We start from the raw sequence: 14,390 nt of genomic DNA on the forward strand, positions 1-14,390 counted from the left end.
CTCTCACACGTTAAAGCTGAAGGCAGTCAGGGAAGCACAATGGGTCCTGTAACCAAAGGTCCCAGCTCTGCAGAACGCACCCAAGGGGCTCCAAGGGCACACCGCTCCTCGACCCCCCTGTGGCTGAACCTGGAGGAGCAGCGCGGAGGGAAAGCCAAGGGCACCCAAAGGAGAGCCACCATCCCTGGTCGTGCCCTCCCCGTGCCCACCACATAGCCTGTTCCTACAGTAGTGATTTTTCTGCATGCTAACACCTGCTACTGGGAACAGGTGAGCCCCTTCTCCATGCTCTGATCGCCTGGAGGATCTCTTTTTTTTCCCCTTACAAATCTTTTCTAGGGTATTTTTAAATTTACGTTTAACTAGCATTATCTGGATTCAGATACTAGGTGTATTCAGGACTCGTTCAATATGTGCTCTGAATCTTTTTGCCTCTGATATACTCTTCCAGAGCTGACAAGTCTGTTCCTGATGTCAGATTAAGAGAAATATTTATGCCGTCAATCATCGCTGCATCTTTAGCACTGCCAGCACAGGAGAAGTACGGCAACTTTGAGTCCCGGCTTGTTTTAAGTCCTCCCTTGGCCAAGGGACTTCTAAGAGTTGGGAGAAAAATCCTCTTTGTGCCTGTCATAGCTTTGGGTTTGACAACCATTCAAATCGGAGCTCCTGATTCCTTTCCCAAAATCTCATTTGCTGCGTTGATTAGGATCAAAGGTTGAGGGGAGGAATGCAGTTTAGGAAGAAAGAGAGTGCCTCCCCTTGCGATAGCCTTCAGCCAGTGAGGAGCCAGAAATCAAGCCAAGCAAGGCGCGCTCTCCCTGCCATCCTGCCGGCGCTGATGGAGCAGATTGCTTACAGAGCTGCTCCAGCACAGGCCCAGTTGGTTTTTTGTTTGGTTGGTTTCTTGCTAAATCATGTGTTAGAAAACTTTTAAGTGCAGTTCGCTAAAACAGCTCTTTTTAATTTGCTCTACTTGTAATGCTGTATTTTAACTACGCCTACTAGCCATGTCACATCTCTTATTTAGCAGCTGAGACAGACGCTTAGTGCTGTAACGTCTTGCTAAGGCGGACAAATGAGCGAGATCCCTCAAATCCGAAATGCAGTGGGATCTTCCTATCAGGGCCATCTTCCACCCTGAGTAACCAGCATGGCCCTGCTGAGAGCAGGGGGCTGTTCAGATGTAAATGATGGTACAATTTGGCTCACAGACCCCTTTTTTAACAAACACTGAGAAGGAAATAAGATGAAAAAAATGTCTGCTATACGCGGCCATTTTGCAACTTTTGCTGGAAGTGATGATCCCGAGCACTGCAGGGCCGCGATTGCCCACCACAGACACACAGCACACACCTCCTGCCAGTCCCACTGCGGGGCAGGAGAGGTGGACAAGTCAATCCTCCTGTGGGGTTTTCAAAAGGTAACATTGAAGTACCCAGCACACAGGTCTGACGGCTCCGAATTTGTTAGAAAACAAACCGTGGATGCTAAAGCAACAGGCTTTTGTGTGGCTTTCCGTATAGTTGCCAAATATTTGAGCGTTTTCGCCTGATCCCGTCAAATTGAAAGGGAGCAGGTCCAATCAGCTGTGCTACACCGGGGACGAACCCACGGGGCTTTTTCCCAACTGCAACATTTATTGTTCGATTTTTTAATAGATATCTAGATCGCACCGATTCCTAACCGCTTGCTTGCTGCTATTACTTTCCTGTCCCACAGCTGTTGGCAAAGTGCGCAGCTGAGCCCTATACCATGTGCGTAATAGCCACCATAAGCACCAAGAGAGGCTGGGGCGTGCCATGCCTTGCTCTGCGCCGCATGTGTTATGGAAATATTTGTAGACCTCCCTCCCTCCAAAACAGAGCACCAAAAAGGTTCGGTGCCTACTCACTTAAAACATCACTGCTCCTTGTGCAAATAGTCCTTGGTCAATAACTGCTCCAGATTTGGTGAAGCTGTTTAACTCACTTGTGCGAGGCGAACCCGCAGGATGGTAGTTACCCGAAGTGATGCCTGCTGCTCCGGGGATACTCATGGTCCCCTTCAGTGTCGCTCACACCCCAGCGTCAGCCCACCCGCTGCAGAGGAGTTAGTCATGATTTACACCTTTGATAAATGGAATTCCTGTAATTTGGGGGATTTTGGCCAAACAGACACTTGACAGGATTACATTGTGAAAATAGGCAAATTCTGCACTTCACTTTCTATTTTCCCATTCCTTTAGCTAAACATGTGCCCCCCCCTTCCCCCCTCCCCACCTCCATTTGTTGTGTGTGTTTGCTTTTTTTTCCCCAAACCTCTCTTTTCCAAAACCAATGCATTTTGCTGCCCAAGGACTCAGAGAAGCCTGACTTCCACCTGGCTCTCTCGCCGCTCAGCCTGAGTGGAGGGGCTGGGTGAGCATCAGGGTCCCCCCTGCCCCTCTGCTCGCGCTCCAGCCCTGCAGCACTTCAGACCACACCAACAGCCCTCAGGTCCACACACAAAGGAATTGCTCCTTCAGGGAACGGGACTTGCTCCGGCACCGCTCCCTGCTGCCTGCCTCCTGCAAAACCTGCCCATGGCCGTGTGCACCTCGCTAAAAAATGGAGCAATGCAGAGGGGCTGTAATCCAGGCCAGTTACACTGAGCATGCTGGTGCTACTGCCCCACGGAGCTCTATGGATTACACGTCGGAAGAGCAGAGTAATTCGGCCAGGAGACTGTCAAGGTTATTGCTTTTCTGGGGCAGTGTATGGAGCAGATCCTGATTGTATTGGCATGAACAGTCCTGCTCATTTAAACCAGGTGGATAAGGTTTGACGGGGGCTGAACACACTGACTGCTTGCAGAAATGCCAGCTGCAGACAGTTCGTCCCTCATACAACTCAAACCACAGTGATCTATGTGACATTACATCTGATAACGAAATTACTACGTAGCCATTTTGGGATCAGGCGTTCAACACAAGGCATGCCATAAAGACAAAAATCCTTAAGACAGGTCCATATAAGGCCTTGTGCGTGACAGAAACTTGGGACATGTTTGGCAGAAAGGTTACATCCAGGCAGACGCCCATAAAAACAAAATATCAAGAGGTGGAACACACATCACTGTCCTCACTGCAGCTCTCCGCTGCGATGAACAAGTTGAGTCCGTGCACTTCAAGGAAATTTGTGCCTAACCTGGTTTCAAAGAATTTTAACTTATTATAGGGCAAGATGTCTTCTAAAGTAGCTGGGCACTTGCAAAGTATGCGCTAGTATTTTATTCAGACAAAACAAAAAACAAAGTGTATTTAAGAAAGGGAATGAGAAACTGATGATTTAAAAAAAATAAAAAAAAATCCTTTTCAGCTTTTTACTCTGCTGCTTTCACTACAGCATCTGAGGCTCATCCACGTAAAACAAATGCAACACCAGGAGAGGCTCTCCAGCTTTACCTGGCTTCTTAAGACTGCTGGTGAAGCTGAACGTCTCTGTTCAGAGGTGCGCGTGGAAGCAGCGGGACCTGGATCTGATGCTCGCAGACCTCCAGCCCTGCTGGAATTCCACAGCATAATTACAAGCCAACATAACACATCGACGCTGCGCAGCCTCTTGTGCTGAGGATGTGGTTGAACAGAGTTTTCTATCTCTGAAGTAAGTAGAGCTCTCCGTACGGCAACAAGGAAGCGATTATTCTCGAGCACTCTTGTTGCCTGTCAGCAACTGCCTGGCCGATCCGACTTTCCCCCCTTTTTGTGAGGAGGGACAGCACAACTATCCTGCCTGATGCGAGTGGGGACTGTAAAATCAAAACTGAGGAAAATGCACAAAGAAATACTGCCAGCTTGTTTGCATGCCCCCTGCACGGAGAGCCCAGCCTTGAGAACTGACAGGCTTCTCCAGCTCCCTTTCTTTCAGTGGCAGCCCCGGACCATTTATCTTTCTGATTTGATGTAGAAAAAGAAACTTTTTGTATACTACACCCATCAAAAAAAAAATACATGCAACTAAATCAGTTTCATTAAAATTCCGTGAAATACACAATTTTTCTCCCATTGTTTTAGTAAAATTTCAGCGCACTTTGTACTAAAACCCATGATTCACACAACTGCAAACCCAGTAATGCCAAACAAAAACCCTCCACAAAACTGCAGGAGTGTACAGTGCATACAGGCAACAGCCCGGGCAAAATAAGGATTCCACTCAAATTTCACATCTCATTAAAGACAATTTGGCCATTAATCCATACGGTTTTAGGAGCAAAGAAGGATTTTCCAGGACAGATAAACTGAAATGATCCTCCTTTGATCTCTGAGGTTAAGAATCAGTTACAATGGAAGATGAACAACACGGGGCAGGACTACTGGCCTTTTTATCTGCAACAATGGCATCAGCAAACAACTACTTAATCAATATTTGGCCAGGGCCACTGAAAACTTCCTTTTCAAATTTTAATTCCTAGTTGTAAAACAACTGTAGGGCAACCAGCAAGATAAGACATTAAACTGACTGCTTAATTGCCTTTTACTGTCCTGCTAGTTATATATGCACATCCTTAATCGCTCTTGAATCTTTATTTACCGGGATGAATAAATGACCTGTCGACAATCACATCAAACTCCACTAACCAAGTAATCTCAGCGCGTGACACACTAACTCTAATGTGCCCACAGTGAGTTTTAATTTCATTACGTTTCACTTTTTTTTTTTCTAGGGAGAGTGATTTAAAGTGAATTAGTTTAACAGCATGGGGCAGGAGTACTCCAGGGCAAGTAAAGTAAAACGACGCGCTCGCGCTACGCTGAGCGAGGTCTTGTGGTGAGTTATGTTACTGTACATCATTTTTATTAGCCAGAAAGCTCAGCATTTGGGGAACACTTGGAAGTATCCTGCATTTTTATTTACATATTTTGTTCTCTCTGTAGCCACGTTTGTTACATGGGATCTGAAGTGACATTTACATGGAGAAATCCGCATTGACTGGGTTGCTCTGATTTATTGCTTTGCGTTTCACTCAATTTCTTCTTAAATTAACCAGAGAGCACTTTGTAGTTCTGCTTCATTTCCCAATGCCGTTTTATTACGCAGCCCTGGGGACTCGTGATAATTCATCACTATCAACTTTATTGGCTCCCCTCATCTAAACCCCGTTCCAGCCCTTATCAATAAGTAAACCCAATACAAAACTAAACCTTTCCCGAGTAAATGTTAGATAAAAGAGGCGTCTTGGACAGATACAACAGAAAATTACCAGTTGGAATTGGACCCTGAAAATAATCTCTTCTGGGGATTTCATCAGCATCAACTTTTACTTTCAGCATTAATTTCTAATTAATTTTTTATCTAATTAAAATCGCTGTCTGGCTGCCTGCTGATACCATCGCTACCTTTGTGCAAACACGGCTACAGAAATCCTCGGTTCGATGAGAGTTTTGCCAGTTTCAGTTGGGATTGCAGCCGCGCTCGCAGTCAGCCAGCAGTTTCTCGTAACAGAAGAGGACGAATTTAGGCCCCGTTCCTGCCTGCCCCAGCCACGTGAGCGGCTTTACACACATGAATGGGCCCTTTGAATGGCACTCCTCGCTGTCCCTCGCATCTGATGCTTTCCAACCAACTTTTTTTTTTTAAAGTTGGTTGGAAACAGAAATGCTGGGGCCACCTCCTGTTCTCACCCCTGCCATCAGAGTGGTTCCAAAGAGCATTTATCAGTATGGTGATAGGCACTTATATATAAATATATATATACAGGGGTCTGATCTGCAAGCCTGTAAACCCAAATCACATCCCAATCCTGAGCACTTCCCCAGGAGCTGCAGTTGCTCAGCACATTAGAAATCCGCTTTCAAGACAAGCCTGAGCTTTACCATGCTAAATTCCTACTGCTGTCAAGGATTTGGCAATCGCAGCAGAATCCAGAAAGCCAAGGATACAAATCATGGTTTGGGAGCAAGTCCATTAGTTTCCTGCCCCAGTCTTTTCAGAATGACACTGTCTAGGTTTAGTCAATTATCAGTTAAGATTTTCAGAACAAACCAATCAGATGCAAACTTGGGTACAAATTCCAACCAATGTGTGTGAAACAATCCTGATATTTGCTAAAATAACTTTTTTCTTTGTTCTGGGCACAAGAATTTAGAAAAAAGGGACAGGATGTCCCCGGTGGTACTGCTTGAACAGCTAAGGAAAGTGCTCCTGATATGGCAAACCGTGCAAAACCAGCAGAGAAATCAGGATGTCAGGAGGGGCTGCTGCGGGATGCGGGGAACCTGCACCTTCCCGCAGCCCCTGCTCTCCCCGCTGGTAGCAGCCTGGTCCTAAGCACCAGAGCCCCTGGCCAGGCAGGAGCAGCAAACCCAGAGCCACAGTCCAGTGACGAGCCCTGTGGTGATTTACTTTGTGCAGCACCTGGCTTTTCCACCCGTGTCCTGCTACTGGGACGCGAGGGGAGAAGAGGGAAAAGGCAGACAGACAGCGCAGTTCACACTACCTGCCTCAAGCCAAATCCTGGAGTCACTGGGGAGCTTTTCTTAATCAAGCACTATTTCCCCACCAGCTCTGAGACCCCGAGAGGCAGAATTCTGCTCAAATCGGACGAGCAGTTTTCTTCGACCTGCTGGTGACCTAATATTTAACATAAAACACGGAATGCCAGGCTCAGGAAGGTGCCTGCCTGCAGTCGCCATCCCCACGTCATCCCAGAGGTGACCGTTCACCAGGAGATGTAGCGGGGGGAACACGTGGTGCTCCTCAGACCTAAAACCCACCGGTATTTGACACAGCGAGGACACCCTGTTACCTGGGAGGGGACACTGGAGCAACACCACAACGAGCCCAGCATCAAAATCACAACCAAAACGCCGGGCAGCATCCACCCTGCCCCACGCTTTGCCATACAGCAGGGAGCGGGATGGTTCGAACCGATATCTGATGCCTGCATGGCAATCCCTTCCCTTCACAAGCTGCCTTTATTAGTTTAGCAACCTAAAAATAACCAGCTGCATGGTACTGACCAAACCTAAACAAAACATCTGCAGGCCCAGCTAGCCGCCCCTACCCTCCAGACCATGTGCCACCACTTCAAAGCCCGCGCATCAAGTCAGTAATTGTAACATTGCATCTAAATATTTAAGCTAGGGGCTGGTAGTCGCGTGCCCCATTTACAGCCAGCATCTGTCCTCTAATTCCATTACAGTACAAAGCAAAAATGTTTCCCAAAACTCGCAAACAGGAAAAGCATCGCTCTGCTAGAGAGGCAGCGGCAGCTTGAACTTTGGAGCTGCTGAGCGGGGCTTTTGTGCTGAGGTCCTTCTCTTCCCCCCCCCCCCCCCCCTCCGAGCTCCGGGCATACACGCACAGACATAGGGGTGGTGCCGAAATTGTATTAATGTGAGCCTCGGGCACACAGAAAAAAAAAAAAAAAAGAGAGAGAAAAGAGGAAGAGGAGGGCGAGGGGGGAAGGGTTTGGTCCGAGATGAAAGTCAGAAGGAAATAAAGGAGGCAATTTAGTCGGCTGTAGCCTGAATTGCTCTCAGTGCAGCCCAGGGTAGAGGCTGGGGATGAGTAGGGCCCTTTCTGGACGGGCGCACATGACTGGGGGAGGATCAGCCAGGACAGGGCCCGGAGGCCAATTCCGCCGGGCCGGGAACAGAGGCCCCCTTTGAGGCCGGGGGACCCCAGCGCCAGCCCGGTCCCATCCAGCGCCGCCCGCGAGCAGCGGCCCGCGAGCAGCTCCCGGCCCCGTCCTGCCAGCGCTGGAGGCCACCGGATTGTGCCAGAACACGACAGCGATCCCGTGGATGGGCACCGACCAGAGCGGCAGCTGGAGGTACGGGCAGCTCCCTCGCCTCTAAAAATACACCCTGATGTGCCCAGGGAAGGCACGGGGGTTTCTCTTTTGTGTTCTTTATTCACGGTTTAAGCCGTTAAGAAAAATGTATCGGGCACGCAGAAATGCAGATGTGCTGTTGCAGGGTGATAATCTCACCGATAGGCGTTATGACAGCCAGGTTTGGCTTTAAACATACACCCAAAACCAGGGGAGAGGACGACACGGGCAGAAATGCAGAAACGCAGCAGTGCAACATCTGCAAAGGCGTGTGAGAACAAAAAGTTGAAGTGCGTGTAAATAGGGGCTGAAACAGAAATACAGCAGGGCAGATGGAAGTTTACCTACGCTTATGTCTGTGAAGATCAGAGGGAGAAAGCCCAAGCCACATGATGTACCGTTTCTGTCGCACATTTAAAAAATATATATCTCATATTTCTCTTCTCCCTGATCCCGCCCTGCTGCAGGAGCTCCCCAGCTCCCGCACGGTTACAGTCACAGCCCCACCATCCCTCCCTCCCTCCCTCCGGCCCAGACAGCCCCGGCTCTCCCCACCTCACCCACGTGCCGCGAGCAGGGGACTCCAGCCACCTCCAGCCACCCCGCGGCACCACGGCCATGGCTGGTGGTGATTCCCAGCTCCGTGCCCCCTGTCCCCTTCCCTCCAGTGATCAGGGCCCTCCAGCCCTGCCACCACAGCTACAGAAAAGGCTCAGGCACTCCAAAACACCACGCTTTTCTCGCTCAGACGGGTGCAGTGCTCCTGCCGAGAGCGCTCAGCACTGAGCTACCCTGCAGGGGTTGTACCGCGCGCTTCAGAAGTGACACCAGGGACCCAGGGGTGCCAGCCCGCCTCTCGGCCGCCTGCTGTTGCTCCAGGCCCTGCACGCAGGCAGCCACGATCCTGCGGCACCCACATCCCCAGCAGCACTGCCAGATATTTCAGTAAGAGGGTCGGGCTGCCTGTGCAAATGGCAGAAACAACCTGAGGATTTTTATAGACAAGAGTGAAATCCTAGCTCCTCCGCTGGTGACAGGAATTGAAGCAGAACTTTTGGGGTTTTTTTGGCCAGATACAGCCAGAGAGGTGGACTCATTTTATGTTTTTTTTCTTGCAATGAGCTCTCCGGCGTGGTGTCCCTATAGCACCACGCTATACGTACAGCATGCGTACGGTCACAAATCCATCCTGCAGCAGCTCTCTCACTGCAGCACCCCACCCACCCCAGTAACAAGCTTAAGGAACAGGCTGGCACCCAGGTAGGTGTCAGCAGACCCTCCCTCCCATCGCCGAACCCTCCCCAAAACTTAGGGAGCAGACTGGATTTGAAGCCGCTGTTTGCACAGAACTGCCTGGCCCCCTTCACCCAACAAAAACCTGTATAAGCAGATGTGGGACACGGCTGTGCTAGCCCATCTACTCCGGGGGAATTTGGCCGCTGACTGAATGCAAAAGAAGCAAAATAGGACGCTCATTATGGCAGCAGAAGGTAAAGGAGAGGTACATGGAGGGCTGAGGGCAGCCTCGGCACAGGCTGCACTGGGGAAACGCTGCAAGGCAGCGCCCGTGCTCCCAAAACCAGCTGATGGGAGGTCAGGATCCCTGCCTTACAGAGCAGAGTCAGATACTGTGAAGATTTTTCTGAAGTAGAGGGGTGGGTAATATTGATAATATTTTTTCTCTTGCTGTCTCTCTTAATTACTCTGCTCCATAAAGCTGGGATGTTATCAAGGTTCCCTACCTTCTGGTTTTAATCTCTGCAGAGAAATTCAGGAAGGCAGCACAGATAGTTATTTAACAGCTGAGGGCACCGCGTTCAGCCCGTTTTCCCTTGGTGCACATCCCTCGGAACAATTCTCCATTGCAGGAGGTACTGGGGGAAACTGTGACACGCTGTACAGGGGCAGACAAACTGTGCCTCCTGGCCTTAAAATCTGTGCCTCCATCAGCATCTTGTGTGCGTTACACACACCCACAGACACAGAAGACGGAGTTTCCCCGAGAGCTTCAACAACTGCCTCGAAAAGTAAGTTTGGGAAACGCTTTCAGGTCCGTTCCTACGCTACAAGGGGACACCCTTCTTTTAAAGAAAGGGTTTCAGTTGTCCTCTCGAGTGGCGCTCAGCACGTCCAGATGTCTAAAAACGCTACAAACATTTTGTAGGTAAAACCAGCTATTTTTTCCACGGTGGAGAGTCCATAAAACTGCGTGGAGCATCAGCTATTAGGGGCTCATTGAATAATTCATCCCTCATTGCAAGCCCATAATGTCTTTTCTCGGCCTTTTGTGGGGCTGTTTTCTCTTCTTTTCTCCTTGAATTATAAAAAGGTTGCCTTCTTTTGTTCACATCAAGCTGCTGCTAGCTGAAGCTTTGTCTGCGCAAAGCCAAAGTGTGAGTTTCAATGGACTCCCCCCTCTTTGTTTTCCAAGTTCATCTCCAAGTGTAGATTGTGTATAGAAGGCCTTCTTTGTAAAAGCTGGAAAAGTTGTACAAATGTTTGACCAGCTCATTTGCTACTTTTGTCTCGCCTTCTCCAGCGCCTGTGCCTGCGCCGGGCAGCCCCAGCCCCGCCGCCCGGCCCGGCCGCAGCGCTGCGCTCCGCCGGGGTGGGCACCGCCGCCGCGGGCAGCCCCCCGCCCGCCCCCGGGCCCCCCCCCGCCCCCTCCCCGAGCCGTCCGCAGCCTTCCCGGCGGAGCAGGGACGGGGGGCGAGGCTCCCGGCCCTGCCCGCGGCTGCAGACCCCGAGCAGCTGCAGCCTGGCGCTGGGCTGGGGCTGGCAGCGCGACCCCCGCCGCCCCCCGCCGGGCCGGCTCCAGCCCCCCCCCCGCTGCCGCCGGCCCCTTCGGGGGCTGCGCCCCCACCGGCTGCTGGGGCCGGCTCGGCACGGCTCGGGTGCCCCGTCGGGACCCGCTCCTCGCCCCGCACGTCCCCCGGGCGTACCTCTCTCGCTGAGGATGCCGTCGATGCTGTGCTTCGCCTTCTTGTCGCCTTCCTCCGCCTCCTTCCTCTCCAGCTCGGCCTCCTCCTCCTCGCCTTTCCCAAACTTGCTCCGCAGGATGCGGCTGATGGAGCTCACTTCGGGGGGAGCGGAGAGCTGGCACCGGGCCGCCCCCAGCCCCGAGGAGCCGAGCCCCGCTGCTGCCGGGGGGCCGCCCGCTGCCCTCCCGCGGCCCTTCCCACCGGGCACCGCTGCCGGGCCGCCCCCGCGAGTGGGTTTGTGCCCCGGGCGCGGGCGACCGAAAAACCCCACCGCCACCCGGCTCCCTCCTCCCAGCCCCGGTTCGGCGAGCCCCCAGCCGGCCCCAGCCCGGGGGGAGCATACAGGGGGCCCCGGTCGCTTTTTTAATTAACCCCCCCCCGCCGGTCCCGGGGTCCCCCCGCCGCCGGGCCGCCCTCCCCGCACCGCCCCGGGGCTGCCCGTACCCGAGGGCACCGTGTTGCGGTCGCACACGCCGTCCTTCAGCAGCTTGTCTCGGATCTCCCAGCTGAACATGCCGGCGTTTTCCCGCTTGTATTCCTCGATTTTCTTCTCCACGTCCGGCGTCGTCACCTGCTTCAGTAAAGACAAGGCAAGCGGGCAGGGTTTGTGCGGCCGGGGGCGGCGGGGGACCCCCGAGGGTCCCGCTCCCTTTACCGGGCACGGCCCCGAGCGCGCCCCGCTTGTGGGGCGGGCGGCTGGAAAAGGGGGGGGGAGGGCATTACGGATAACAGCGGGCCCATTTAGGGTAGCCCCCCGGGAACCAGAACTCGCCCCGAAAGCCGCCGGGGCCGGGCCCGCGGGGTGAGACGCGGCGGAGGGCGGCGGGGGAGGCGGCCGCGCTGCACGGGCTCCTCGCCCGGACCCATCCGGGGGAGCCGAGCGGGCAGCAGCGGAGAAAAAGTCGCACAATAAATAAATAAATATAGAGGTCTCGGCACCGGGACCGACACGGAGAGCTTTCTCCGATAGCCTCGGGATTTTTAAATTGAAGCCGAGCTCAAACGAACCCAAGAAGTCCCGGCTGGGAACAGCCTCTCGTCCGGATAACGCGCTTGGAAAAAATCGCCGCCGATTGAACACCAGAACAGAAAGTTCAGGGTTTGCTACTTTGGAAGCAACAAAGGGAAAAAGATCTACGAGGCAACTTTCAACAACAACAAAAAAAGGAAAAAAAAAGAAAAAAAGAAAAAAGAAAAAAGAAAGCTTTGTTTTGGAGGAAACGAAAAGACAAAACGAGGGAAGAGGCAAACCCTGAGACAAGTTTCCCTGTTTCTCTGTGCTACCGTGAGCGCGAACTTTCAGCCGTGTCGCTATAAATACACGCGGCTTCGGAGCAAACAGAAAAATAAAGGGGGCAGGAGAAGGCGCCGCAGACGGACAGACAGACGGACAGACAGGGCACTGCTGCGGTTCGCAGTGACCCGAGCGGTGCCCGACCCCGCCGAGCCCCGGCGGCCCCCCGAGGCTCCCCGGCCGCCGCGCGGCTCCAGGGCGAGCGCAGCACTCGCTAAACGCCCCCCTTCGCCCTCGCGTCGTTTCCTTTTTTTTTTTAATAAAAATATTTTCCTTTTTTTAAAATATAAATATTTTAAAGCATTTTCTTAAATAAAACAGCGGCCAAAGCCCAGCGACAATTCCCGTAAAGGCCGGGACGCAGCAACAGGCAGGGCCGGGCGCACCCCGCTCCCCCCGGCCCCCGCTCCCGGCGCATCCCGGCTCGGCCCCGTCCCGGTCGGGCCGTGCCAGGGGGCAGCGGGGCCGAGCCGGGACGTGCCCAGGTTTTGCCCGGCTCCGGAGGGGCTCACCTTGGGCTTGCTGCCGCCGATGGCCCCCGGCCGGATGGAGCCCGTCTCCTGGTACCTGCAGAGAATTTTGGAGACGCAGCCGTGGGACACTCGCAGCTGGCGAGAGATGACACAGGGCCTTATGCCATGGTGGGCCATCTCCACTATCTTGTGTCGGATATGGTTGGGTAAAGGCCTGCCATTGATAAACACTCCTCCGAGCTGATTGACTCTGCCCTGGCCTAGAGGAGTAGAGACTAGAAAAGGAGGGGAGGGGAGGCAGGGGGGGGGAAACGGCGTTAACGTCTCCTTCGGATCCCGCTGGCTCTCTCTTTGCCGTCGCTTTCTGGAAGGCAACTCGCCGCCCCCCCCCGCCGAGCCGCCCCGCAGCGCGCCCGGAGCCCCGCCGAGCCGCCCGCGGGCAGGGCCGGGCCGGGAGGCTCCACCTGAGCCCCGGTGCCGCCCGCAGGCCGTGCTCCGGCCCGCCGGGAGGGTCACCAGCCCCCGGGGGGGGGGGGGCACCCAAAAGCTGCGGGGACCCCGCCGAGCAGGGGCCGGGGGCCGCCGGCCGCAGGACGGGGCGCGCACCGCTGCAGTGCCGGAGCCCCTTTCGGCTCCGCCAGCCGATTTTCGTTCTCTAACTTTTCCCCCCCGCTCCCTCTCCCCCGATCGCCGCTTCCCGCAAGGGCGGCGGGGGCTCCGGGACCCCCCCCACCCCCGTTCCCCTCCCCGGCTCCCCCCCGCCGCCGGCCGTCGGGGCGGCTACCCCGTCCCGTCGCGGTGCCGGTGCCGGTGCCGGGCCTTACCTTCCAGCGGGAAGCCGCTGCGGGGGTAGTTCTGCCCGGCCCCGGGCCGCATCATCCTGGGGACGGCTCCGGCCAGAGTCGTCATCGCGGGCGGGCGGCCGGGGTTATATCCAGCGGGCGGCCGGGCCGGGGGAGAGCCGCGCTGTCGGGGGGTCCCCGCCGGCAGGGGGGTGGGCGCTGCCGCCGGGGGGCGGGGAGGGGGCAGCTCCCCGCTGCCCCTCGGGCACTGCCCCGCACCGGGAGGGCTGCGGGGGGCCGGGGGGCCGGGCGGGGGGCGGCGTCGCCGTGCCCGGTGCGGCGGGGAGCGGCGGAGCGGGGCCGGGAGCATTTATCGGCTCCGGCCCCGGCGCGGCTCCGCGGCGGCACCGCCGCGATTGGCCGCCTCCGCCCGGCCCGGCCGCGCCGCCCCAGCTGATTGGGCGACGGCGGGGCTCTCCCGCATCGCCGGCAGCGTGACCGGCTCGGCTCGGCACGGCTCCGGCACGGCTCGGCACGGCATGGCTCGGCACGGCACGGCTCCCTGCGGCCCGCTGCAGCTCGCCGCGGCACGGCACGGGGTGGCACGGCTCGACTCGGGGTGGCACGGCACGGCCCGGCTCGGCCCCGCGCTGGGCTCCCGTTAGCCAGCACCGCGGAGCCGCTCCGTGCCCCGACGGCAGCCCAGGGGCCCGCCGGGCTCCGGGCGGGGGGCGCAAGGCCCCGCTGTCCCCCAGCACCCCCCCTTCTCCCTCCCTCCTGTTTATTCGTTTCGCCCCGCAGCCCCTCGCCGTGCCCAAGAAGCCTCCCGGGACCGAGCGGTGCCACCGGGCCCACAGCGGGAGCCGCCGTCGGGGCTCGGCGCTGCCAAACGCCGCCGGCAGGAGCGGCCCGGGGCCGCGGGTGTGTGCGGTACCGGCGTGTGCGGGGGGCTGCGGGCGCTGTGCGGTACAGCCTTACTAACGAGCGTTTGTTCCCAGGAATTTATTGTAGTATTCAAACTAAACTGCTGGAAAAATAAAAGAGGTAAAGTCTGCCTCGGAGCTGA

At 55.4% G+C, this 14,390-nt stretch overlaps 1 protein-coding gene across 8 annotated transcripts in view; it reads right to left on the minus strand.

Moving 5' to 3' along the window:
- PAX3 (paired box 3) overlaps nucleotides 1–13,672 on the minus strand; it is a 78,521-nt gene extending 64,849 nt beyond the window's left edge. For 2 of the 8 annotated variants that reach the window (XM_080603737.1, XM_080603736.1), the window contains exons 1-4: nucleotides 13,367–13,672; nucleotides 12,582–12,817; nucleotides 11,220–11,349; nucleotides 10,737–10,871 (exon numbers count right to left, since the gene is read on the minus strand). In XM_080603737.1, the coding sequence (XP_080459863.1) occupies nucleotides 10,737–10,871; nucleotides 11,220–11,349; nucleotides 12,582–12,817; nucleotides 13,367–13,451 (586 nt within the window). In that variant the 5' untranslated portion in view covers nucleotides 13,452–13,672. Of the gene's footprint in view, nucleotides 10,273–10,736; nucleotides 10,872–11,219; nucleotides 11,350–12,581; nucleotides 12,818–13,366 lie in introns of all 8 variants that reach the window. The other 6 variants (XR_013954679.1, XM_080603734.1, XM_080603729.1 and 3 more) reach the window with 6 other exon arrangements.
- Nucleotides 13,673–14,390: the final 718 nt, after the last annotated feature.

Source organism: Anser brachyrhynchus, assembly GCF_964034855.1.
Source record: "Anser brachyrhynchus genome assembly, chromosome: 9".
NCBI classification, from domain to species: Eukaryota; Metazoa; Chordata; class Aves; order Anseriformes; family Anatidae; genus Anser; species Anser brachyrhynchus.